This window comes from Natrix helvetica (genome assembly GCF_964273705.1).
Source record: "Natrix helvetica genome assembly, chromosome: Z".
Taxonomy (NCBI): Eukaryota; Metazoa; Chordata; class Lepidosauria; order Squamata; family Natricidae; genus Natrix; species Natrix helvetica.
The window spans coordinates 19,932,645-19,960,360 of NC_138554.1; the positions used below are offsets into that span (position 1 = coordinate 19,932,645).

At 43.4% G+C, this 27,716-nt stretch overlaps 1 protein-coding gene across 1 annotated transcript; it reads right to left on the reverse strand.

The window, feature by feature from the left end:
• Positions 1-92: 92 nt before the first annotated feature.
• Positions 93-27,716, reverse strand: LOC309401048 (putative carbonic anhydrase 3). The gene is made up of 9 exons (XM_081969987.1): positions 27,659-27,716; positions 24,252-24,341; positions 23,619-23,648; positions 17,595-17,759; positions 15,505-15,650; positions 13,639-13,728; positions 6,367-6,439; positions 6,120-6,283; positions 93-362 (listed from the first exon to the last, which is right to left on the reverse strand). Exons 2-9 carry the CDS (start codon positions 24,334-24,336, stop codon positions 195-197), a joined length of 921 nt encoding a protein of 306 aa, XP_081826113.1. The 5' UTR covers positions 24,337-24,341; positions 27,659-27,716; the 3' UTR covers positions 93-194.

The following is a 27,716-nucleotide window of genomic DNA, read 5'->3' on the forward strand; positions in this document are numbered from 1 at the left end:
GAAAAGAAGGGTTTTTGCGGCTGAGAGGATGCGATATCTACCGAATATATAAAGTAATAAATACCATCTTAATTTAAAAACCACAACTAACATTTTATGGATATTACTGAGTTTATTTAATGTTGTGAAAAATTAGACTCACAGCATTCAGGATCTGAAGACCAAATCCTGTTCAAGAGAATTTGAAATCCTCTTCAAAACAAAGGGGCCATACAATGGGCCAAGCAGGTGAAGATTGATCTATGGTCTGTGTAGTAACAGACACTTCGATCATTTAAGGGCTGCGTAGGACGGAAATTGTTCTGCATTCGTTTGTTCTCCTGCACGGTAGTATAGTATAGTGAGGTTGTCATTATGTTAGCCTGGAAGAAGGGAGAGAGAAAAATCAATAGTGGAGAGGAGAGGAGAGGAGACAGCAAAAAGTTACTTCATTCGTCCAGAACTCAGAGGCTTAATATCTTAAGTAAAGATACCTGATTTTCAGTCCAGAGCGTGTTCTATTTCCTCAAATTACAACCAGTCAATTTCCTGCCATTTCAGGCAAGAAATGTGGAAAAAGGTTAGTCCTCAACTTACAACCAAAACTAAGACCAGAATTTATGTTGCTAAGCAAGGCGGCTGGTAAGTGAACTTTGCCTGATTTTTATGAACATTATTTCTACATAGTTGTTCAGTGAATCTGGCTTCCCCATTGAGTTTGCTTGTCTGGAGGTTGTAAAAGGGGATGCCGTGACCCCGGGACACTGCAATGGTCATAAATGCGAGTCAGTTGCCAAGGGTCTGAATTTTGTTGATGTGACCCTGGGGATGCTGCAATGGTCGTAAGTGTGAAAAAGTGTCATGCCAGTAAGTCACTTTTTGCAGTGATGTTTTAACTTTGAATAAATCACTAAATGAACTGTTGTAAGTTGAGGAACTACCTGTCTATTCTAAAAATAACATCTTGGGGCTTAAATGCACAATGTGATTTCATCTCAGCAGGCTTAGATGTACAGGTAGTCCTTGACTTACAACAGTTCATTTAGTGGCCATTGAGTGACCATTCAAAATTGATTTATGACTGAGAGGTGGGGCCAAAGTCGCGATGATACAGCATGCGATCTCAATGCTCTGAGATCGCAGTTGACACTTTTGCCACTGGGGGGTCCAAATGGACCTAAACCGTCCCGCAGAGACGGTGAACAGGAAGAATACGTCTTGCTGATCTCGGGAACATCGCAAAGTCCCTGATCGATCCAAGAGAAAGTCTTCAAGCTGGTGACAAAAAATCCAGCCATTTGGCTGACGAAGTCAGGGTGGCTCCAAAATGGGAGGATATGGAAAGAGAAAGTGTTTCCAGCTGGTGAGGAATTTTTATTGTTTTAAGTGTGACTGCCTATAAAAAACTTAAAATAAATTTAAATTGGAGAACAGAAGAAATAAGCGGCAGAATTAAATTTGGAATGGTTTTTGACAGGGGGTTATCTTTCTTTTTTCAATGCTATCTTCACGGACGGAATTTGTGTAAGACCTTTAAAATGAATGGATTAAGCTTTCTTCTTCTATTTTCTTTTTTTCTCATTACTCTCTGTAACCTATGGTCTAAAATTCACATCTGTCATTACTGTGGATGTTTTTCTAACTTATTTAAGAATTGGACTTTCTCTTCAACTTGAAATACAAAAGACATTTTCTTTTTAAAAAGGAAAAAATTTGCGGCATTGTGGCTAACTGCGGAAGTTAGGCTTTGTGTATTTTTTCACAGATTATCTCGGCTGGTACCTCAAGGTCTTATTGCTTGTTTACAGAGAGCGATAAGAAAAAAACAGATATTCCTTTGAAGTATTTCTAACCAGAGAGAGGTGATTAAAAGCTACTAAATTAGAATAATAGTGTTTACATAGTTGAAAACAATGGCGCTATCACGGCAGGAGAAAGAGGCTTAAGTCTGCAAAGGATATTTTCAGAAATACAGAAACTATCAAATACATGCAAGAGGATTGAACAGAAGTTGGATGATTTAGTCCATTTAACAGCAAAATATGACAGGGAAGTTGAAGACGTTCATCAAATGGAGAAAATGGCAGTTAAAATTCAAAAAAATGAAGAGGAATATGAATATAAAGAAACTAAAACTGCTGATATTTATGGTGATGGATTCGTCTCTGAAAATGGAAAGAGTGGAATATTGAAAGAGGAATTAAATGGAGGGGAAATTTATTCCAGATGGCAAGATACAGAAGAAGAAAAAATAAAAGAATTTATGGACCCAAAGAGATAATTTTTTTCAGCAATAGTTTTGATAACACCACTGACAATTATAGATAAGATGATTGAGGAAACAGAAGAAGGGCATTGAAATTACATGAGAGACCTTATAAGCAAAGAGCTGCTAACAGGAGTCCATACAAAGTTGATTAAAGAGAAGATAAGAGGACTGATACCACAAACAGCAGAAGATATGAAATTGCCTCGTTACTGGAAAGATACAGGTTGATAGATGGAAGAATATAACTTAAAACTAGCTAAACTTAGTGAAATTTAGTGATAATAGATATAGTTAAACAGATAATTTATAATGATAATAATGTATACTATGTGTAGTGTCATGATAAGAAATAATAGGATATGAATATTGAATGGTACCTATGAAAGGAAGATTAGAAATCGTCTTGGATTATATACAAAGATTAATAAAAAAAGAACTAAGTTAGATATAGCTAAGTTTTGAATATCAGGGGGAAAATGTAATATGATATAGTCAAATAAAGGAGGGATAATGATAACAAGGGATACATAGGCATGGGTACAACATAAGGAAATTGAATGTAAATTGCAAATAATGATTTGGAAAGAAGGATTAGAAAATTTTGTTATTGAATATTATGGATGTTTAGCTAGAATAAGATATAAAGAGTTAGTGTTATTGGAGGATTTTAGAAATAGTAAATGAAATGCTAGTATGCGATTATGTATTAAATTTTGGTATATTTTATGATGGACATTTAAACAATTATAGTCAAATGAAAATGGGGGTATGATAGTAACATGTATAAATATCTGGGTTAAAACACTTGAATTAATATGAATTATGTTTGATGACTATGGAAGAGATGCACGAAAATCTTTTGTAACCAACTGATACACTTTCTACAGTATGCAAAAAAGGAAGATTTTATGTGTTGTGTTTGTTTTGAGAATTTGAAAATATATATGCTGGTTTTGTTGTATTCGGGTCTTTTCCCATGTAAGATTGAGATTGTCTTGGCAACGTTTCGGCAAGATCTCACTTGCCATCTTCAGGCTGCTGTCTTTGGCTTAAAATGTGAACGGAGCTGCCGTCTTTCTGTAAATCTTGGTGGGAGGGGATGGGTGCTGGCTTTGTTTCAGTAAGTGGAATGATTGGTTGTGTGGTTGTATCATGATTGGTAGATTGGTGCTGATTGGTGCTGGCTGTGTGTGCATTGTTGTTTTGTATTGTAACGGCCTGGATGGTGGGTGGTGTTCGTTTGTTGAGTAGGGCTGGTTTCCAAATGTTTGATAGGCGGGAGGTATCTACGAAATCTATGAAAACAAATGTATGTATGTATGTATGTATGTATGTATGTATGTATGTATGTATGTATGTCAGGGACGTGCAGTCAGGGGAGGCAGAGCCTCACCTCTCTTCATGAAATAATAATATATAATAATAATATATATTTCCTCCCATCCCTTTTACACAGCTCCCGCTAAGTTCCGGTAAGGAGAAGAGCTTTTGGGGAGTGAAAAGGAAGAGGAGGGAGGAGGAGGAGGAGGAGGTGCGCGCGCGGGGCGGTGCCAGCTGAGCAACCGGCAGAGGCAGGAGGGTTCGCGGAAGCGCCAATAACCTTCCTGCCTCCGCTGTACTTTGCACGCTCCTCGTGACTGCAATAGACGTTGTAGCCAGAGCGACGCCGAGGCGGTCTGGGTGGATGAAAGAGCGAGCGAGTGAGCGAGCGATGCAGGATCAGGCAGCCCGACCCTCGGTCGCTCACCCGCCAGACTGCCTCGGTGCCACTCTGGCTACCTCCGTCTGTCCGCGCCCGGGAGCTGCAGAGGCAGAAATGTTGTCGGCGCTCCCGGATGACGAAGCCACGAAAGCGACTGGGGAATGACGAGAACCTTCCTGCCTCTGCTGAACTTTGCACGCTCCTCGCGACTGCAATATACGTCCAGAAGCGGCTTTTGTGGCTAATGGGGTTTGGGCTTCCAGCCCAACAGCCCCTGCCACTTCTGGACGTCTATTGCAGTTGCGAGGAGTGTGCAAAGTCCAGCAGAGGCAGGAAGGTTCTCGTCGTTCCCCAGTCGCTTTCAAGGACTGCGGAGCGCGAGCCGGCGGAGCACGCTCAGGAAGGCGGGGAATGGGATCACGTGTGCTGGAGGCTGAAGCAGCCTCAGCTTCCAGCACACGTGGTCCCATTCCCGGCCTTCCTGATGACGTCACCAGCTTCACCAGCCATAAACCTCACCGCACGTCACTGATGTATGTATGTATGTATGTATGTATGTATGTATGTATGTATATATGTATGCATGCATGCATGTATGTATGTATGTATGTATGTATGTATGTATGTATGTATGTATAAATTGATTTATGACTGTTTTTCACCCTTTTGACCATTGCGTCACAGCTCCCCCATGGCCGCATGATCAGAATTCGGATGCTTGGCAACTGGTGCAGATTTATGACCGTTGCAGTGTCCCGGGGTCATGTGGTCCCCTTTTGTGACCTTCTGACAAACAAAGTCAATGGAGAAGCCAGATTCACTTAACAACCATGTTACTAATTTGACAGCTGCAACGATTCGCTTGACAATTGTGTCTAGAAAGGTCGTGAAATGGGGCAAAACTCATTTAACAAATGTCTTAATGACATCCATTTTGTGCTCAATTGTAGTCATAAATCTCGGACTCCCTGTATATAAAACCTACAGATGGCCCTCAACTTATGTTCACAAACGGGGCTGAGACAACGGGGCTAACTCTCTGAGACACCTTGGCAAGTTCTGCAGATATCGGCCTGGCAGCTCTGCAAGCCAGATAAGGTCTGTGACTGTAAATCCTCCCTTGAAAGACTGGAGGCTGGATGTGAATGAGCAGAACTCACAGTAAATTAATAAAAGGAGCTTTTGTCGGGAAAAGGAGTTTACTTCATGCTCTTGGGAAGCCTCGGTCAGAACAGTGGTCTGCAAATCCATTCCCCTGAGTGGGCAGTTTTTGCCATAAACTTACAAAAACATCACAAATCGTGGGTCATGTGACCGTGGGATCCTGCCACCAGTCCTAAATGTGAGCAGTTGACAAGCTCTTGAAGTGTAGTCACGTGACCTTGAGGTCACATTTTGCAACATTTTACGATGCTTGGAAGTGCTTTACCATAAAGCACTTCTCAGAGGCCGTCATAACTTTGAGTAGTCATAAAATAACTTGCCATAAGTTGAAGGCTACCTCTACCTCTTTCAGTACTTCCCCTGCCCCATCCCACTTCCATCACTATCTGCTAATTGCATCTTATTTGCCTCCTGATACATGCAAAACTAGATCTACAGTGTTTGCTTATCCAAGCAGTCCTCGACTTACAACAGTTCGTTTAATGACCGTTCAAAGTTGCAACGGCGCTGAAAAAAGTGCCCTACGACTGTTTTTCACAGTTACATCCCTTGCAGCACCCCATCATCACGCAATCAGAATTCGGACGCTTGGCAACTGACTCGTATTTATGACAGTTGCCGTTTCCGTGGGGTCATGTGGATCCCCTTTTGCGACCTTCTGACAAGCAAAGTCAATGGGGAAGCCGGATTCACTTAACAACCCTGTTAACAACTTAACAACTGCTGTGATTCACTTAACAAAGCTGGCAAGAAACGTCGTAACATGGGGCAAAGCTCACTTAGCAAATGCCTCACTTATCAACCTAAATTTGGGGCTCAATTCTGGTCGTAAAGTCGAGGACTACCTGTAGCAACTATGTCCTAATCCATAGTGGTTTCGCGACCTACGTACTCGGGAATCTGAGCATTGGAGGATCCACTGACTCTAATAGGGGCCAATCTATTTTCAGAGAACCTTGGAATCCATTCCTGAAAACTGAGACGAATCAGATCTTATCCACTCACCACTTGCTTTGAAATCCGAAGAGGGGTTTCAAAGACAACCCAAATCACAGCCTCGGCACAGGGTGGATTAGTGAGAGAGCCTTCGTAGTTGTAATAGTGGTCTACATCTGCTTGGCTCAATAAACCACCTACGGAGAATTCCCCGTTCAGATTATAAGAGTCACCTGAAAAAACAGAAAAAGAGACAAGTATAACATCACCTCTTTTCATTTTAGGGAAGTGGGTTTTTTTTTAATCTAAGACTCACTTTTCTCTGGAATCTTCGAGAAAAGATTGGCTAGAGTGTCCCATGGAGTGATTTGTTTATTCCCTTCGGTTTTCTGTGGGAAATTGAAAGAAGAGTGCATTGTACACCATAATAAACTGTATGTACACCATAATTTAGTGATGGCTAACCTTTTGATCATCATGTGTTAAAAGCAGGCACTCGCACCTCTAATGCAATGTGCGCATGAAACACACCTGCGCTCCTGCCCCCGATGCATGTGTGTGTGGCCCCCTATGTGCATCTCATCCCTGTGCATGGACACACTCCCTCTGCACTCCCCCACCTGCTGCATGCATGTGTGACTGCCGGCTCCCCCCCCTCCATGCATGCGTGCACGACAGAGGTGGGTTCCTACCAGTTTGGACTGGTTCAGCCGAGTAGACAATAACTCAGCCGGACATGCACCTGAACTGGTTCTATCGGCAGTGCTGTAGGCGCCTCATTTTGTTTTTTGCTTCTGTGCATGCGCACATAGCACGCATCATGCGCCCGTGCACCCAAAGCTCATCTCTAAGCGAACCGCCAGTAAAAAGAAGCGGAACCCAGCCCTGGTGCGCGACCCCCCCCACATCTACCCTGCCCCCACGCATGCATGCACTCCTCCGTGCTCCCCCACCTGCACGCATGCACATGAGACCCACCCCCCGCTGCCCCACATCGCATACATGTGCAACCATCTCGCATGTGCCCTGCCCCCCCATGCATGAGTGCACATCTCCCGCCCACCGTGCATGTGTGGCAGAGACCCGAAAACCAGCCGGCTGGCGAGAGGTGTGCTGACATGGGTGGTGGAGCTGAGCTGGGTTGACGGCTCATGTGCCACCTGTGCCATGCGTGCCATAGGTTGGCCATCATGGCCATAGTTGGTGGGGTGCAGGAATTACAGGTAGTCTTCAACTTACGACCACAATTGTGTCCAAAATTTATATTCTTAATATTGTTCAAATTGTTAATATCACTCAAGTTGCTAAGTGATTTTTGCCCCATTTTGTGACTTTTCTTGCCTCAGTCGTTAAGTGAATCACTGCGGTTGATAAATTAGGGACCCGTTTGTGAAGTGAATTGGACTTTGCTGGTCAGAAGGTCGCAAAAGGGGATCAGGGACACAGCAATGGTCATAAATATGAACTCTGTCGCCAAGCATCCGTATTTTGATCACATGATCATGGGGATGCTGGGAAGGTCGTAACTGTGAAACACAGCCATGTCGCTTTTTTCAGTGCCGTTGTAACTTTGAACAGTCAGTAAACGAACCGTTGTGGCCTAGCTTGCCAAATAGTCTCTAAAGGAGAGGTGGTAGCTTACAGAGAATAGAGCATGAAAACGCCTGGAGCAAAAGTGGGCTACAGTTGCATTTATGTCTATCTATAGTCTCTGACTTACAACCATTCATTTACTGACCAATCAATCAATCGGAATAGAGCTGGAAGGGACCTTGGAGATCTTCTAGTCCAACCCCCTGCTCAAGCAAGAGACCCTATACAATATATTCCCTATAGACTGACAATGGCCCTGAAAAAAGTGACTTTTGACCGATTCGCCCATTTACAAATGTCGCAGCATTCCCCTGGCCATGTGATCAAAAGTCGGGTGCTGGGCAACTGGCATGTATTGAGGGTCATGTGATCGCCATCTGCATCCTTCCCAGCTGGCTTCTGACAAGCCAAGTCCAAGGGGGAAGCCAGACTTGTTAACGACCGCGTGATTTTTTTTAACAACTAAAGTAATTTGCTCAACAACCATAAACTGAGGTATGACTCTCTTAACAACTGCCTTGCTTAGCAGTGGAAATGTGGGGACCATATCGTGATCATAAGTTGAGGGCAACCATGTGAGAATGACCTTGGGAAGCAGAAGAGAGTGCCAGAGTTTGCACAAGCGTCATGTCAAAGGCATCTCAACCCTTGGAAGCTTTTAGAAAAAGACCCTCCCTAGTTTTCCAGAGAATAAAAGGGGAGGATTCAAGATTCTGTTAAGGTAACCTTACAATAAGTATAGAGGTTGTACTCATCGCTTGTACCAGGGGTGGGTTTCCACAAATTCTACTAGCTATTTTGTGGGCATGGCCTATTGTGTGGGTGTGGCTTGGCAGTCGTGTGACTGGGTGGGCGTGGCCAATTTAGCCGTCCATTTTGTCAATTAAGCAGTCCATTAAACGATACACAGCAGTCCCTTTTTCTATTCTTCTTAATACTGCATGAAGTTTTTGCTCTAAGATTTTTTTTTAACGGGGGGGGGGGGGAAGGTTGGCAATTCCTGGGGATTTCTGGGAATTTCTCCTCTGTGTTGGGGGCACCAAAATAACCAAGATGATATGAGGTCTCCTGCTGGGGGTTGGACTAGATGACCTCTGAGGTCCCTTCCAGCCCTGGATTGCTGTGCTGTTTCAAAGCATGCTCTGAAGCTACATCTAGTGCCAGTGTTTGTGGTTCTTCCTTCCTCTCCTTTTTCTCTCTCTCTCTCCCTCCCTCCCTCTATCCATCCATCCATATCTCATTCACTTTCCCTTTCCTTCCCTCTTTCTCCCTTCCCCCTCCTTCCTTCCTTCCTTCCTTCCTTCCTTCTTTCTTTCTCTTTCTCTGCCTCTTCTTTCTTTCTTTCTTTCTTTCTATCTATCTTTCTTTCTTTCTTTCTTTCTTTTTTTCTAAATCACTCTAAGATTGATGAAATCAGTAACAAGCTTAGGGTGAATTAAGTCTTTCTCCAATACTTAAACCAGGATTCCAACAAAAACCTCTAGGTCAGCATCAAACTCAGGTTTGGACTTTTATCCAGAGCCCACTAACTTCAAAAGTTCGGGACAGACCAGGTCTCTCCAGCTTAGATTTCCCAATTAGCCCTGGCAATCAGGAAACCATGGGTGTGTGCCACCTGATACTACAAGAGGACTTATTGATGCTCCACTATCATGGGTTTTGGGAGAGTGGCCACCCCAAGGGATGGAAGGCAAGCAAGGCTAGGAGGCATCAGAAAGGAAGGCTAGGATGAAGGATGTCTATGGGGATTCTCGGTCATCCAGGATGTCCCAAAGATACTTTGCCCCCCCCAAGAGGCAGTTGGACTTTCTGCTTTTTCTTCAAAGACCTTTTTCTTCTCCTCCAAGAAACTTCTTCAGCTCCTCCAGAAGCTTCCTCAGAGCTGAAGAAGCTTCCTGGAGAAGAAGTGAAACATCGTCAAAGAAAAAACAGAAAGTCCAGTTGCCTCTTGGAGGAAAAAAAGCACCTTTGGGAGAAACAGGTGAGGGCACCCGGTCCTAGCCTGTGCCCCTCGTGTCCGGGCATCCATCCCAAGGAAGGACTCAACCCGGCTTGAAAAAGGGCCCATGCCCCACAGCCAGCCAACCGGCAAAAGCATGGAGGGAGGAGGCTCAAGACCAATTACGCCCAAGTTCCCACAATATAGTTCCTGGACACGCGGGTGGGTGGGCGAGGGATAAAAGTTGCAGGCATGGCGTCCTTCCACCTTTGCATCGGGCAGTTTCTTCAACCCTCGGCTGCGCTGCACTTTTGCAAAACAAGCCTTCCCCTTGACCGAAAGCAGGTGGGTGGGCGGCCACCATTGCTACTCACGTTGTTGCCAAGCTCCTGGAGAGCCATGCTCATGCTGGCAATCCAGAGGGCAGGGGGAACTGGCCACTGCCTCCTAGCTCGGGAGCCAGCCAAGGGCGAGCTAGGCAATGGCAAAGTCAGAGGAAGTTTCTCTTCTGCCTTGCGACCTCCTCTCTGCCTCATTTACCCAAAGCGGGACGCAGCTAGTGGAGAAACACCCCCGGAGGCCCAGGGCCAAGCTGCCCCATTTTAAAGTTGAGCCTCTTTTCTATGCCAAGCGGGAAGGGGGCCTAAGCAAAGGAGGAGGCAGAGAGCCAGGCGGAGGTAGGGGGAAGCCCTAGTGTCCACCGCCAACTATAAGCCGGGTAGATCGGGCAGCGTGCTGCTACAAGAAGCCACACTATTGCTACTGGAGCTGTGTTGCCCCGCTGGGTCCGAGGACTTCTGCCCCTAGTGCCACACTTTGCAGCTGCCAGAGCCCCACGCGGACCTCTTTGGGGTGCTGGGCAACCTGGTTTTTGGAATCCCCCCCACCAAAAAAAAACCAACCGACCGTTGCTCCAGATCTTGCAGCTTTTTCAGGATTTTCTATTTTTTAAAAAAGCCTCTCCAGGTGAGCTTGAAAACTTCCAAGGTTGTTTCTGGAGGGGCAGGCAGACAGGTAGCCTCCCCCCACTCCCCAGACACCGGCAGCCTCGGAGCCTGCAGCGATTTGCACAGTAAAGGCAATTAAGATTCTCACGCTCGTGAGAAGATTTTCTTTACTGTGCAAAGGCTTGCTCTGAGGCTGCAGGCTCGAGGCTGCAGGCGCCCAGGGAGTGCTTGCCCCATCTTCTGCCACCCCCAAATTGCATCCTTCATCCTTTTTGAATCGGTTCGCTTTCCGACTGGGGAATAACTGAGCCAAACCACTCCTGCCTGGCAGTGCCCCCACTTCCCGCACCCTACCGTTAAGCCAACCAATGGTGCGCAACCAGAGCTGACTGGATGCAAAGCTGGGGTTGCAACAAGGCCACCCTCCTGCCTGCTTGCCCAGCGCTTGCTCAGTCACCCCCTCCAATCCCCCAACTGGATGCAGCCACTCGCCCATGATTGAAAAGTAAGGTTGTCCACTGCTTCTTTGCCCAGCGCTCGCTCAGAGACCTCTTAGCTCCTACCCTCCCACTAACCCCCCCACCAGCCCCCCCCACCCCCCCCACCTGGGCGCAGCCACTCACCGTTTCTTTCTTCTTCTGGTTCCAAACTAAGCCCCAGTTGGTTGGTTGATTAAAGTGCGGGTTGGATCCTAATGCTCCATCACTGGAGGCTTTTAAAAGAGAGAACTTTTTGGCGGTCGGCTGGCAAAGAAAGCTCTCAGCCGTGACCAGCGCTGCTTCCGCTCTGTCAGCTGGGCGGGCAAAAGAAGTGGGTGGTGGGCGGGGCAAGCATGGTGCGGACGGGCGGAGCAAGAGAGAGAGAGAGAGCGGCGACCAGGCAGGCGGGGAGAGCGAGTGAGCCCAAGCCAGAGGACCATAGCAGTAAGGGGCCGTGGGTAGTCCACGATCGCTAACGGTACGGAAAGGTACGGCTGATTTCCACTACTTATACGGCTGTACCGTACCGTACCGGTAGGAACCCACCTCTGGCTTGTACTCATAGTTACAGAGGAATTATTGAGTCTGTCATCTGCACCTCCATAACTGTCTGGTTTGGCTCTGCAACCAAAGAAGACAAACAGAGACTTCAACGGATAATTAAAACTGCAGAAAAAAACAATTGCTATCAACCTGCCTTCCATTGAGGACCTGTATATTGCACAAGTGGACTGTGAAAATATCTACAGACCCCTCGCATCTGTTTCAACTTCTACCCTCAAAGCAACGCTATAGGGCCCTGCACACCAAGACAACTAGACACAAGATCAGTTTTTTTCCCAAATGCCATCACTCTGTTTAGCAACTAATTCCCACAATACTATGAATAATTAACTAAGAATGTATCATTATTATTATTCTCTTCCTTCCTAGTGTCCATCTCTCCCCACTTATGACTATAACCATGTTGCTTGTATCTTTCAATTTATATTGTTTTTATTTGTTTTCTAGTTCAATTTGATAGCTTATTAGTAACCTTAACTATCACTAATTGTTGTATATTTATTCTTGATAAATGTATTTTATTCTCCTTGTGTACACTGAGAGCCTGTGCAGCAAAGACAAATTCCTTGTTTGTCCAATCACACTTGGTCAATAAAGAATTCTGTTCTGTTCTGTTCTGTTCTGTCTGTGCTCCTTGTTTGCTCCTTTCTATTAGTAGGGAACGTGATATGAGAACAACTAAAGCTGATGCCCTGATCTTTACCTTCTTTACCTCAGCGAAACTGGTTCTATGAAAGCTTTTAAGTCAGCAGAGACAGTAACTAGGAGCACATAGAAATTAACATAGAAAATTATGTGGGATTCTCTCTGAACGTATCAAATTCCCATTCCATTTGGAGGCCCTCTCCATAGGCAGCCCAAAGAAGAGACAGACTCTTAGAATAACAGTTGGAAGGTCTTCTAGACCAACCCCCTGCTCAGACAGGAAACCCTATACCAGTGGTGGCTAACCTTTTTGGGATCACCTGCCAAAAGCGGGGGGAGCGCAGGGAGGTCGTGCGCTGGCGTGCCCACACCCATAATGCCATCGCGCAACCCCAGTGTGCATGCACGTGTGACCCCAACACGCATGCGCGCAGGATCAGCAGCCCCCCCTGCTTTTGGCACACTTTTGTACCCTCCCTGGGCTCCAGAAGCTTTCTAGGAACCTGGGGAGGGCAGAAACAGCCTCTCCCCCCACCACCGTAGACCCTCCGGAGGCTTTAGGAGCTTCCCTGAAGCCTCTGGAGGGTAAAAAACAGCCCTATGGTCAACCTGGAAGTTCAGGAACAGTCACTTCCGGGTTGTCCGTAGGGCCATTTTTCGCCCTCCGGAGCCTTTAGGGAAGCCTCCTGAAGGCTCTATAGGGTGAAAAACAGTCCTACAAGCAAACTGGAAGTCCGTACCTGAACTTCTGGTTTGGCTGTAGGGCCAGTTTTACACGCTCCAGAGGCTGAGGAGAAAAATGGCCTTAAAAGAAGAAAAGAACTTATGGCCAACCTATGGCACACATGCCATATCTCTCTCTCTCTTTCTCTCCCTTTATTTACCTACCTACCTACTCCCTCTCTCTCCCTACCTACCTACTGTGTTTCTCTCTCTTTCTCTCCCTCTCTCTTCCTCTATCTACCTACCTACTTTTTTAAAAAAATTGCCTCCTGCAACCGTTCTTCGTATATTTTGGCCTCCACCCCAATCATTTTTGTTGCTCTTCTCTGCTCTCTTTCTAGATTCTCAACATCTTTTTTACATCATGGCGACCAAAACTGGTTACTACTATTGAGCCAGGTGCCAGCTATACTATACCTGTGCATTTGTTTTTTCTTGCCTAAATGCAGAACCTTATTTTTTTCACCACTGAATTTCATTTTGTTAGTTAGCACCCAATGTTCACGTTTGTCAAGATCTTTCTGTATCTTAAGCCTGTCTTCCGGAGTTCTGGTTATTCCTGCCAACTATGGTGTCCTCTGCAAATTTGATGAGTTCCCCATCTATCCCCTCGTCTAAATCATTGATGAAGATATTGATCTTGAACCAATCCAGTCTTGGGCTGGCTTTTCTCCTGGCCAACCATTCGCGCTGCTCACCTCCATTAAGAATGCCAGGACGACCAATCCATCAGAAATCTTCGACGCATCTTCTATACTCATGTTGTTTTTAGTATGAACCAAGTGCAGCTGGTGCAAGAACAGAGAATGAGAATGAGCACAATATTTTAAATAGATTGTAACAATACAGGTAATCCTCAGCTTAACAACCATTTCTTTAGTGACCATTTGAATTACAATGGCACTGACAAAAGTGACTTGTGACCATTTTTCACATTTACAACCACTGCAGCATCCCCACTGTCAGAGGTGGTATTCAGTATTCTGTAGAACCGGTAGCGGGAGTTTTGAGTAGTTCGGAGAATGGGTAAATACCACCTCTGACTGGCCCCGCCCCCATCTATTCTCTGCCTCCTGAATCCCAGCTGATCGGGAGGAAATGGGGATTTTGCAGTATCCTTTCCCTGTCACACCCACCAAGCCATGCCCACAGAACCGGTAGTAAAAAAATCTGAATCCTACCATTGATGTGATCCCCTTTTGTGACCTTCTGACAAGTAAAATCAATGGGAAAGCCAGAGTCACTTAACAACTTGGTTACTCACTGATCAACTGCAGTGATTCAATTAACAACAGTGGCAAGAAAGCTCATAAAATGAGGTAAAATTCACTTAACAACAGTTTCACTTTAGCAGTGGAAATTTTGAACTCACTTGTGGTCATAAGTCAAGGACTATCTGTATAATACACCTTTTCTCAACCCTGGCAATGTGAAATGTGTGGACTTCAATTCCCAGAATTCCCCAACCAGTCATTCCTCCCTTCCCCTCCTCTCCACATACACATACAGAATCTATAAAGCTCAATGATTGGCTGCTTGTAGTTACCATTTCTTCTCTTAAGATCGCTCTGATCAGGACAGTAGTTGAATTCCTTTTTTAAGAAGTAGCCCTATTCTGAAAGGACTTTGCACCTCCCGTTACTGATTTTTAAATCCTTCCCCTGAGGACTATCAGCAGCATATATAATAAATTACGAAAAAATGCTGCCAAAATAAAAAAGCAGAAAGTTAAAAGATTCTGGTTGCAGAATACTAAAGGGTTCTTAGCTGGTCAAATAATCAGAACTACGGTTAGTCCCAAAGGTGCCTTTGCAAGAGGCAATGGGACTGTTTTTCTTTGAAGACATTTTGCTTCTTCAGTTCTGACTGAATGGTGGAGAATGGAAGAATTCATATTCCTTGCAGTCATCTGGTCATTAGTACTCTTTCTGGGAATCGTTGAGGCCACTTCCCCACCATTCAGACAGAACTGAAGAAGCTTCCTAGATGAAAAGCAAAACGTCTTCAAAGAAAAACCAGTTGCCTCTTGAAAAAGCACCTTTGGGACAACCATGGCCCGGGTGACTGAGAATCTCCATAGACAGGCCGGAAGTCCTTGATTTACCATTATTTGCTTCGTGACCGTTCAAAGTTACAAAGTCACTGAAACTTACAATTGGTCTTTACACTTACAACCATCATCCAGACTGTCACCTGATCAAAATTTGGGCACTTGGCAACCTGCATGTATTTACAACAGTTGGTGCATCATGGAGTCACTTGATCTCCATTTGTTGGCTTTTGTTTGTTTGTTTGTTCCCAGTTGGCTTCTGACAAGCAAAGTCAATACAGGAAGCGGGATTCATTTAAAGACCGAAAAATTCACTGCAGTGAATCACTTGGCAACCGTGTCAAAAAAGGTCATCATATCAGGCAAGATCCACTTAAACCTCACCTTGCTAAGCAACAGAAATTCTGGTCTCAAATTGTGGTTGTAAGTTGAGAACTACCTTTATTATCTTACCATCAAGCCAAACATTCATTCCTTAGTAATTCCATTTTTGCCAGCAACCTGAATTGATTACCTCCATGGTATAGCGTTTGCCATTGATTGTGTGCTCTGCGCCATTGCTATTTTGGGTGCCCCAATGGAAGTGCATCTGGTGCAGGTAATATTTTGCTGAAAAGCTGGTACTAGAAATCGTTGCTACGGCCTCAAAATCTACCTTACCTGCAACATAGCAAAAACAACATGAAGAGCAATGATGGGTCTTTGACCAAGGAGCAAATGGGCATTATTCCAACAGATGTTGATTCGTAATTCGAATTAAAAATTTAGGAAGGTAGGTGTCACATGATCCCAGAAAAATCCCACTCTTAAAACTGTAAGGGTGATAGTAGATTGTAGAAGCCCTTCTATTCTACCACCTCTTACTACACTAGAGAAAAACTTAGCTGTGTACATCACAGGTTATTCATGATTTAGACCTTGTTAAGAGCACTTTTTGCAACGCCTCAATTTGTAATAAATAACAAGCAGGTTCAAACCGATGGATAATTGCAACTTGATACCCACATCAGCACCTAATTTCACAGGCATCTTCCATTAGGCACATCCAATTAACTGGACCGCTCCAGTTCATAAACCCAGTGAGAAAGAAATAAACAATAGGTCATTCACAAGTTTCAAAGTCTCTTTCTCTCTCTCTCCTTGTCACATCTGAATAGCATCTGCTAACATGACTGTAAGAAATGGGATCCAAATCATGCAGATGAAGAGGTATTATGCAAGGTAGGATCAATCAGTGACCTTTGTTTTTTGCAGAGCAGATCCAAAGGTTGCAATCAGCAAGGGAAAAGAGGATCAATGCCCCTTCTGCTCCCTCTCTCCCTAAACTCAAATCAAAACTGGTAGGAAGATTTTGGTGTTATCCATGATATCCCTCAGGATGTCCCCTCAGCTAGCTACCTTTACCTTCTCCTTAGAGCAGTAACAGAGTTGGAAGGGTCTTTGGAGGTCTTCTAGTCCAATCCCTTGCTTAAGCAGGATACCCTCAACCTTGAGGTGACATTAAGATGTGCGGACTTCAACTCCCAGAATTCCCCAGCCTTTGGTCCTGTTGCCAGAATTCACCCTTTTTACATACTTTTGGGCTGGGCGATTGAGCCTTCACTTACATATTTTTCCAGCCAGAAAGTAATGTGTTCTCAAATTCCCAAGTTGGCTGGGGAATTCTGGGAATTGAAGTCCACACATCTTAATGCTGCCAAGATTGAAAAATACTTAGTGAGATCCAACTGAAAGTTGTAAAGGTCATGTCAGCATAAGAGGCCTTTACAGTGTATTTTTTCAGACCACAACTGTGTAAATCATATCATTCCGTCAACCCATATCTGGACAATTTCTGGATTTACATGACTGGACAGATGTGGTGGGCTTTGGGGAGAGGGGTGTCCAAGGAGAAGGGGTTGGTTGTATTCCATCTCATGCAAATCTAGAGTTCACGGACAATAAGGGGACACTACATCACTATTCTTCTGACCTAGGCTTCCCCAAAAAGCACGAAGCAGATTCCTGGTCCTGACAAAACCCCTTTTATTAAACAAATGTGAATTCCTCCCACTTTCCCAAAACAAAAATTAGGGTCTGCATAGAACTGAGAGAGCCACAAGTTGTACGAGTCAGTAGCAAACTGAGTTTGTAGCATAAATCTCAGTGAATGAACTACAGCTTACTGCTACCTGCCAAAAATTCTTTCTACTATGTCTTAATGAATCACATCACATCACATTTCATCCCCCAACCATCGGGCCTGGCAGAACAGAGACCATGCAGTAAGCTTAGCCTGGATAGAAGCAATTATTCCCATTTGAAAAACCAAGCTGGATTCCTGAGCTTTATAGTATCATGTAGCCAATGCAGCCCAGCTGAACTGCTACCGCTAGCAATATATCATTGTGATGTAACACACGGTTTTTCAACCTTGGCAACTACTAGATATCTAGGCCTGGATTCCCAGAATTCCACAGCCAGCAGGGCCATTGCTGAGAATCCTGGGAGTTGAAGTCCGCCAATCTGGAGATTGCCAAGGCTGGGAACCATTTATGTTGAAAGTCTTCTTCCAAGTGAACTTCTTATACATTTAGCAATAGATGGTCATCAATGAATACGTACAGTGATACCCTGTATTTTCTATTTTCTTGGCGATTTTAAGGTCTTCATACTTGTAGAAATGTATAGGTCCCAAAGTAGATTTTGATTTGACTGTCCGGGGGTTGATATTGATGGGAGATTGTCTCATGCCACTGCAGGAGCCAATAGGCCCCCAGGTGGCAGGTCCTAGCAGAAAAAGAGTAAGGAGATGATTATATTCGTCATATAATAATGTAAGCTTTCTATATATTTTTTCTTTTTGCAATTAGAACACTTTTCCAGAATTTGGCAAATGGGTGTATGTATCTGCACATGGATTTACTCAGTCAGAAAAAGAGTAAGGAGATGATTATATTCGTCATATAATAATGTAAGCTTTCTATATATTTTTTCTTTTTGCAATTAGAACACTTTTCCAGAATTTGGCAAATGGGTGTATGTATCTGCACATGGATTTACTCAGTCAGTTTCCAGGTAAAATTCAAGGCCTACATAGCTTGGGGCCAGGTTATTTGAAGGACACTTCTGTCTTATTACACCCTCCTGGCCCACCAGGACAGGATGACAGGGCCCGTTGCAGGTCCCATCGATTAGGAATTGTCATTAGGAACTAGATAGATTGATAGATATGGATGGAGATGATAGATAGATAGATAGATAGATAGATAGATAGATAGATAGATAGATAGATAGATATGGAGATGATAGATAGATAGATAGATAGATAGATAGATAGATAGATAGATGATAGATAGATAGATAGATAGATAGATAGATAGATAGATAGATAGATAGATAGATATGCATGGAGTTGATTGATAGGTAAATAGATAGATAGAATGAATGGATGGATGGATGGATGGATGGATGGATGGATGGATGGATGGATGGATGGAAATGGATGGAGATGATTGATAGGTAGGTAGGTAGATAGATAGATAGATAGATAGATAGATAGATAGATAGATAGATATGGATGGAGATGATAGATAGAGAGAGAGATAGATACATAAGGATGGAGATGATAGATAGATACTGTAGATAGATAGATAGATAGATAGATAGATAGATAGATAGATAGATAGATAGATAGATAGATAGATAGATAGATAGAGATAGATGATAGATGATAGATAGATAGATAGATAGATAGATAGATAGATAGATAGATAGATAGATAGATAGATATGCATGGAGATGATTGATAGGTAAATAGATAGATAGAATGGATGGATGGATGGATGGATGGATGGATGGATGGATGGATGGATGGAGATGGATGGAGATGATTGGTAGGTAGGTAAGTAGGTAGGTAGATAGATAGATAGATAGATAGATAGATAGATAGATAGATAGATAGATAGATAGATAGATAGAGATAGATAGATGATAGATGATAGATAGATAGATAGATAGATAGATAGATAGATAGATAGATAGATAGATAGATAGATATGGATGGAGATGATAGAGAGAGATAGATACATAGGGATGGAGATGATAGATAGAGAGATAGAGAGATAGATACATAGGGATGGAGATGATAGATAGATAGATAGATAGATAGATAGATAGATAGATTTAGACAGACAGACAAATAGATAAATAGATACTGTAGATAGATAGATAGATAGATAGATAGATAGATAGATAGATAGATAGATAGATAGATAGATAGATAGATAGATATGCATGGAGATGATTGATAGGTAAATAGATAGAATAGATGGATGGATGGATGGATGGATGGATGGATGGATAGATGGATGGAGATGGATGGAGATGATTGGTAGGTAGGTAAGTAGGTAGATAGATAGATAGATAGATAGATAGATAGATAGATAGATAGATAGATAGATAGACAGACAGACAGACAGACAGACAGACAGACAGACAGACAGACAGATACTGTAGATAGATAGATAGATAGATAGATAGATAGATAGATAGATAGATAGATAGATAGATAGATAGATAGATAGATACTGGATATGTGTACAAATTTTGGCAGCTACATCATGCAGGAAATGGTATTCCCCCCAAGACTCATAACTTTTACAAAAAGATAAACAAGATGTTATTGCTTAACTAACTTCTGACAGCTTATTCTTACATTGTATCTTTCAATAATTTCAATCATTTACTTTGTATCAAACAAAAAGATTCATTATATCAACAATTGCACTAATTTTTCTAACTTACTTTTGTGATCTGAGTTTTCTCATTGTTGCCTCCTCCCCCCCGCCTGCTAGCAAAGCCTCGGCACCTCCCATATCTTGTGTAGTGTCCTCCGCTTTATCTAGGAGAGCTTTGTTTTTTTTCCATAAAGGCCTCCGCCTCCATAGTTGTATTAATTCTAATTCTACTGCCCTCCCAGAAAATCAGCATACCTTCTGGGAGAAGCCACCGAAACCAAAAACCTTTGTCAAATACTTTTTTTGCTAATTGTGCATATTTTTTCCTCTTATCTCTTACTTTCTTTGGTATTTGTTTCAGAATGGCTATCTCTCTGTCCTTATATTTTAATGTTTGCCCCCTCTGTACCCCCAAAATCTCATCTCTTGTAGCCTTTCTAAGAAATTTAATATGAACCTCTCTTGGAACATTGTGTGTTCTAGCATAAGCTGAATTAACTCTATAAACCAAGTCAATATCCCACCCTAACTGCTGTTTGTCTTTTTTAATATATTCAGCTAAGATTGTTGTCATTATCTCCTTTAGGTCTTCATTGTCAGTCTCAATTACATTTTGAAATCTAATGAAAAAAGACATCCTTTCAAATTCCATTTTTATCATGTGGTTCTCAAGTTCTAAATTTCCTCTCTGGACCCCCCTCACCTCCCCCCTCATCTCAGCTGCCCCCTCCTCCAGAACGTCCAGTCTCTCTTTGTTTTGTGCCGTTTGATTTTGATTTTCTCTGAGCTGTTCATTCATCTCTCTCAGTTGATTTTTCATTTCTTCCTGCCCCTTTAAAATCTTTTGAAGCAACTGATGGGTTACAGATTCCTCCTCAGGTGCTTTGGGTTGTAGAAACGATGTTAAGGATTGTTGCCCAATGGGACTGGATGTTGAAGATGCTGGGGCAGAACCTGGCTTCCCAGGTGGAGGTTTCTTTGGAGCCATCATAGAAAAAAAAGGACTCAGGAATCTATGTCCATACAGAGAAATGGCGACTGTAGAAAGGCACAACCAAGAGAGACCACGGGGCAGGCAGTCCAGATAGAAGTAGAAACCTTCTATATAATTCAATTCCAGTCAATTAAGTCAGTTATTCCAAGTCCAAGATACTATGTAGCAAGAGATGTTTCTGGGAGTCACGGAGGCAAAAGCACAGTGCCAGTAGTTTTTATAGGAGGAGTCTAATTTCACAGGGCATAAAGACAGCGGAAGTGTGCCATCTTGCTTCGCCAACACCGGGGATCAGAAAGCAACAAGTCAAAAGTTTTCAAAGTTTTTAAAACAGTCAGATTCACTTTTCTTTCACAATTGTATCATGAGAGAGAGGAGATAGCTTCAAGCTGCTTTTTCGAGGGGGGGGGGGAAATCCCCCTTCCTCCGATCATACTTCCCAAGGGAGGATTGAAAGTCTCTTGAAAAGCTGACAATCTTTCATTTGAATATCAAAGGAGAATCAAAGGCGAATTGGGGAGGATTCCCATCTCACCGCACTTCAGCTGTAGCCTTCAAGTTATCGATCATCCAGCTGCCTCGAAATGAAGGTGTGCGGGAGCGCACCCCCCTCTCGCTTCTCGGCTCCTGGGGCAATGCCAGGGACCCCCCTGCGGCCGCCGCCATTCCAGGGGACCCCCAGCGAGCAGCCCATAAGGCAGGGCGCCCCTTCAAGGTACCCTGTGCCTCCCCAGTCGAGGGGAGCCCACCAAGAGAGCGCAGGGCGAACGAAACACGTCCGTCGCTCTCAACAACCGGAAGTAGAATCGATAGATAGATACTGTAGATAGATAGATAAATATGGATGGAGATGAAAGATATGCATGGAGATGATTGATAGGTAAATAGATAGAATGGATGGATGGATGGATATGGATTGGAGATGATAGATAGATAGATAGATAGATAGATAGATAGATAGATAGATAGATAGATAGATAGATAGATGATAGATAGATAGATGATAGATAGATAGATAGATAGATAGATAGATAGATAGATAAATATGGATGGAGATGAAAGATATGCATGGAGATGATTGATAGGTAAATAGATAGAATGGATGGATGGATGGATATGGATGGAGATGATAGATAGATAGATAGATAGATAGATAGATAGATAGATAGATAGATAGATAGATAGATAGATAGATAGATATGGATGGAGATGATAGATAGATAGATAGATGATAGATAGATAGATAGATAGATAGATAGATAGATAGATAGATAGATATGTATGGAGATGATTGATAGGTAAATAGATAGAATGGAAGGGTGGATGGATGGATGGAGATGGATGGAGATGATTGATAGATAGGTAGATAGGTAGATAGATAGATATGGATGGAGATGATAGATAGATAGATAGATAGATAGATAGATAGATAGATAGATAGATAGATAGATAGATATGGATGGAGATGATAGATAGATAGATAGATAGATAGATAGATAGATAGATAGATAGATAGATAGATAGATAGATATGGATGGAGATGTTAGATAGGTATGTAGGTAGGTAGGTAGGTAGGTAGATAGAGAGATAGATAGATATGGATGGAGATGATAGATAGATAGAGATAGATAGATAGATAGATAGATAGATAGATAGATAGATAGATAGATATGTATGGAGATGATTGATAGGTAAATAGATAGAATGGAAGGGTGGATGGATGGATGGAGATGGATGGAGATGATTGATAGATAGGTAGATAGGTAGATAGATAGATAGATATGGATGGAGATGATAGATAGATAGATAGATAGATAGATAGATAGATAGATAGATAGATATGGATGGAGATGATAGATAGATAGATAGATAGATAGATAGATAGATAGATAGATAGATAGATAGATAGATAGATATGGATGGAGATGTTAGATAGGTATGTAGGTAGGTAGGTAGGTAGGTAGATAGTGAGATAGATAGATATGGATGGAGATGATAGATAGGTAGATAGATAGACACAGACAGATAGGGATGGAAATAGAGAGATAGAGAGGGAGTGATGGAGGGAGAGAGAGAGAGATGGAGGGGGGGAGAGAGATTTGTGTCAGTTCAGGTCCCTTGGAAGGTTCCCGTTTATGTGCCCCAGTGTGTAGAAGCTTCAAAAGTATAGGTAGTCCTTGACTTATGACCACAATTGAGTCCATAGTTTCTGTTCCTGGGACACTTGTTGTGAGTTTTGCGCAATTTATGATCTTTCTTGCCATATATATAAATGAGCTGAAAGGAGAAACATGTAGAAGTTCTTCCTCAGGTTTCAGCATATTTTAACTATATGAGATTGATAAGGATACACTGGCAGATACCACACTTGAGAGTGCATCATATGGAATCTATAGAGGTTTTCAACACTTAAACGATGTGTGAAGGTGGGTAGGTGGATGTGTTCATTCCTTTAGACTCATTGTTGCTTTCCCTTCACAGGTTAATATTTCTTAACATCTATGGTTTTAATTACCACTATCTTTATACCACTAGGCGGTTAACATGTGCCACTGTAATGCTAGCCTTTAACAAAAACTGAGATGTACATTTCTTCAAAGTGCCGTCAGTTGAGGAAGTAAGCAGTACATTAGTTATCATAACAGCCAATGTGAAACTTAAGATGATCACTGATTCCATTAAAAACCTTTAGATTGGGACGTCCAACCATGGCAACTTTAAGACCTGTGGACTTCAACTCCCAGAATTCCCCAGCCACCATGGCTTCCTAAAAGTTGCCAAGGTCAGACACCCCTTCTCTAAATGGATTGCTGAATTTGACTGGATTTGTCAATCTCATAGATTCTCTTACAACGAGGCTTGTGGTTACCCCAATGAGAAGTTTTCTGGAGTCAGAGAAAAAAGGCCATGACTTACCACACTCTGGATCGTCATAACACCAGTGATCTGCAAGAAAGAAAAAGGAAAGGAAAATTAAATGGCTTTTTAAGGAAACATTGAAAGCAACAAATGCCAAAAGCATTGGTAAGGTATTTCTTGCATTCACCAGCGTTTGCAATAATGTGCCCCCCCCCCAAAATCAAGAGGGCAACCCAGCCAGGCAATCAAAGCCCCATCCCCTTTCATGTGTGGGTGTCCGTGTGTATAGTTATGGGCACCATCTTGACTTTTTTGACCCTTTCTAAAGACACTCCTATTGGATGTGATGGCTCAGTGGTTAAGACACTGAGCTTGTCGAACAGAAAGGTTGGCAGTTCGGGGGTTCGAATCCCTAGCATCGCTTAATGGAGTGACCTCCCATTCCTTGTCCCAGCTTCTGCCAACCTAGCAGTTCGAAAGTATGTAAAAATACAAGTAGACAAATAGGGATCGCCTTTGGTTCTTAATTTACAACTAGGAGCAACTGACACCAAATTCCATTGCAGATGACGGAATCCAGATAATTTTCTAAAACTGGCCATTAAGGAGGTTGTCTCCCACTGGAAATTGAAATTGCAAAGCTACATTCTAGGAAGGTCATATGGTAGAAAACATACTACCAGTACTTACTATCACAAGTAACACAGAAATTTTCCAGGATCAGGAAGATCAGGATGCATGCTGATAATTTTGACAGAAAACCAACACTTCCCATTGTACCTGCATAGAGGAAGCACATGATTAATAGATTACAGAGTCAATATTTTTCTCCCACACGTAGTTTGTACAGCCGTGAGTAGGGGGTTGGACTAAAAGATCTCTGAGGTCTCTTCCAGCCCTATGAATTTATGTTCTATATTCTAAATTTAAAAAAGCTCTGGGCAGGTCAACTGAGGAGGCTGGCCTTCTGGGATCTAGCAATTCATGAGTTTCTCCCTACTACTTATCTGCCCAAACAATACCTTGCATGGTAACTATGCTAAACAGTAATTAAGTAATTCCATTTCAAAGGAGGTAGAATTTTTAAACACATCACTCTCTGAACATCTCCAATTCCAATTTGCCTAAAGGTTAAAATCCAGCACAGGTGGTCCTCGACTTACGATCAACAGAGCCCCAAATTTTCATTGCTAAGCAGAACGCAGCCAAGAAATTAAAAGACGCTTCCTCCCGGGGAGGAAAGCTATGGCAAATCTAGACAGCATACTAAAAGGCGGAGACATCACCCTGTCAACAAAAGTGTGTATAGTCAAGACTATGGTTTTCCCAGTTGCAATGTATGGCTGTGGAAGTTGGACCATAAGAAAGGCTGTGCGCCAAAGAATTGAGGCCTTTGAAATGTGTGCTGGAGAAGACTCCTGCGAGTCCCCTGGACTGCAAGGCCATCAAACCGGTCAGTCCTAGAGGAGATCAATCCTGACTGCTCTTTAGAAGGCCAGATCCTGAAGATGAAACTCAAGTACTTGAGTTTATGGCCACTTAATGAGAAGGAAGGACTCACTGGAGAAGAGCCTAATGCTGGGAAAGATGGAGGGCAAAAGAAGAAGGGAATGACAGAGAATGAGGTGGCTGGATGGAGTCACTGAAGCAGTCGGTGTGAGCTTAAATGGACTCCAGGGGATGGTAGAGGACAGGAAGGCCTGGAGGAACGTTGTCCATGGGATCACGATGGGTCAGATATGATTTCACAACTAACAACAACAAAGCAAGATGGTTGTTAAGTGAATTTTGTCCAATTTTGCAACCTTCCGTTCCCCCGCTGTTAAGTGAATCACTGCAGTCATTAAGCTAGTAACCTGGTTGTTTAGTGAATCAGCTAGTAACCGCGTTACTAATTTAACAACTGCAGTGATTCGCTTAACAATGGTGGCAAGAAAGATCGCAAGATTGGGCAAAACCTCAGTCTTTCTTAGCAACAGAAATTGTGGGCTCAGTTGTGGTCGTAAGTCGAGGACTACCTGTATTGGATTTTAACCTGTAGGCAAATTGGCTTTTGCTTGTCAGAATATTGCAAGAGTGATCACATGATGCAGAGACACTGCAACTCTCATAAACATGGGACAGTTGCCAGGTGTCTGAATTTTGATCAGAGATGCTGTGACAGTCACAGGTGTGAAGAATCGTCACAGGTCACTTTTTTCAGTGCTGTTGTAACTAAACAAATGGTTGTTAAGTCAAAGGTTAACTGTACTGCAAGACCACAGGTTGGGAAAGATTGCCATATGTACAGTATGTTAAGGGATCCTGCTTATATATAGCAGATATAATATAGGACGGATCTGAGCATGGTGAATCCCTGAGCTAAAGGAAACTGCCGAAGCTGCATTTGGCAAGGGGAAAGAGTGCATAATGCCACCTAAGAGCTGACGTTGGCAAGCCTGCTGCCAGCATGCATAATAACTCTCGATCGGTGGGGAAGGGCATCTCCAAAGAAAAGGTGTAAATGCCTGCATAAATATGGCCTGTTTTAAACCGTCAATGGGGGTTCTACAACCTCCGGTGATGGATCTAAACAAGCCTTTCTTCAGGCATTCAGTGGGCGGGAAGGCTTGCTTTATGGGAGCTTCTATATATATGTAAAAGGTAAAGCTTTTCCCTTGCACATATGTGCTAGTCGTTCCCGACTCTAGGAGGCGGTGCTCATCTCCATTTCAAAGCCGAAGAGCCAGCACTGTCCGAAGACATCTCCGTGGTCCCACCAAAGTGGTCCCTATTTTTTTACTTGCATTTTTACGTGCTTTCGAACTGCTAGGTTGGCAGAAGCTGAGACAAGTAACGGGAGCTCACTCCATTACATTATATATGACATTGCAGTAAAACTGCAGGACTTTAAAAAGACTGAAATTTTGGGAGCTCCCTTCAAGTGGAGAGATGTTGGCCAGAGGTCCACAACCGCTGGTCCACAGCCTACTACTGGGCCGTGGCCTGTTCAAAACCGGACCGCGGGAGAAACAGAAGAGCGCACACGCGTGAAGCTGCACTCCTGTGAGCCGTAAGCATCTCTGTGTGTGCAAATCTCCACTCATGTGTGAAGAGGGTGCTTGCGTTCATGCAGGAAGCTCCATTCACGCGAATGGAGCTTCACGTGCAATCACAGCCAGCCACTCGCGTTTGGTGCTCCATTCGCATGAGTGCATTGTGCATGCATGCTGCTAGCACAAATGGAGCTGTGTGTATGCGTCAGCCATTCTCTCTCCCTCTCCCTCTCCCTCCCTCCCTCCCCCTCCTCTCTCTCTCTCACACACACGTCTGCCAAGCTGGAAAGATTGGGGACCGCTGTTCTAGATCGCCGTTTGCACTGTTTACGCCTAATTCTGATGCTGCTGATGGGTCAGTAGTAAAGCTTACCATGCACAGAAACAGCCTTACCCAATGGAGATTGGGAAACCTCCTAAGGCTGCTGGTCTGATAAGAAGCTTGGAAGAAACCACAAGCTCCCCAGATCCACTGCCTGCACCAGGGCAGTTCTACGTATCGGTTGGCTGATTATAAGATGTGATTTATAACTTGGCTTTCATACGGGAGCTCAACGTTGCGGCAGTGGTGTTCCTTCCACATGTTTTCCTACCTAACCACAACCTGGAATATAGGTTGGGTTAAAAGGGAGGGACTGACGTCTTGTCACTCACTGGGCTTCTATGACTGAGAAGGAACTACAATTCTGCATCTCTCTATTCCTACCTAAACCAGCCACCTTCCTCACTACCACTGCCTTGGGTTCTACCAAGACTAGCCCAAAGTCATGTAGTGAGATGTGAAGGCTGAGAAGAAACTCAGACCAGGGTTTCTCTTTCCTAATCCCACACCTGAACCACTGCATTACACATCTGCTTCCGAAAATCAGCGGGAATCAGCCCACCTACAATTCCCAACCTATCTTGGACGTTCCGTGAAGTCCTTGAAATCAAAGCAGGTTCCTTGCTGGAAACCAAAGAGAGGCCAGAAATTTGTGAGGGATTTCACATCAAGATGGAAAAATGCCTGGCTTCCCTTGGATTCAAACTCTACCACTGGTAGGATATCTCCCAGTTGCTTACCTGCTCCGCTTGGCTCTTTCTGGCGTTGAAGTCTTGGGGAACTGCTTCTTTTCGGGAG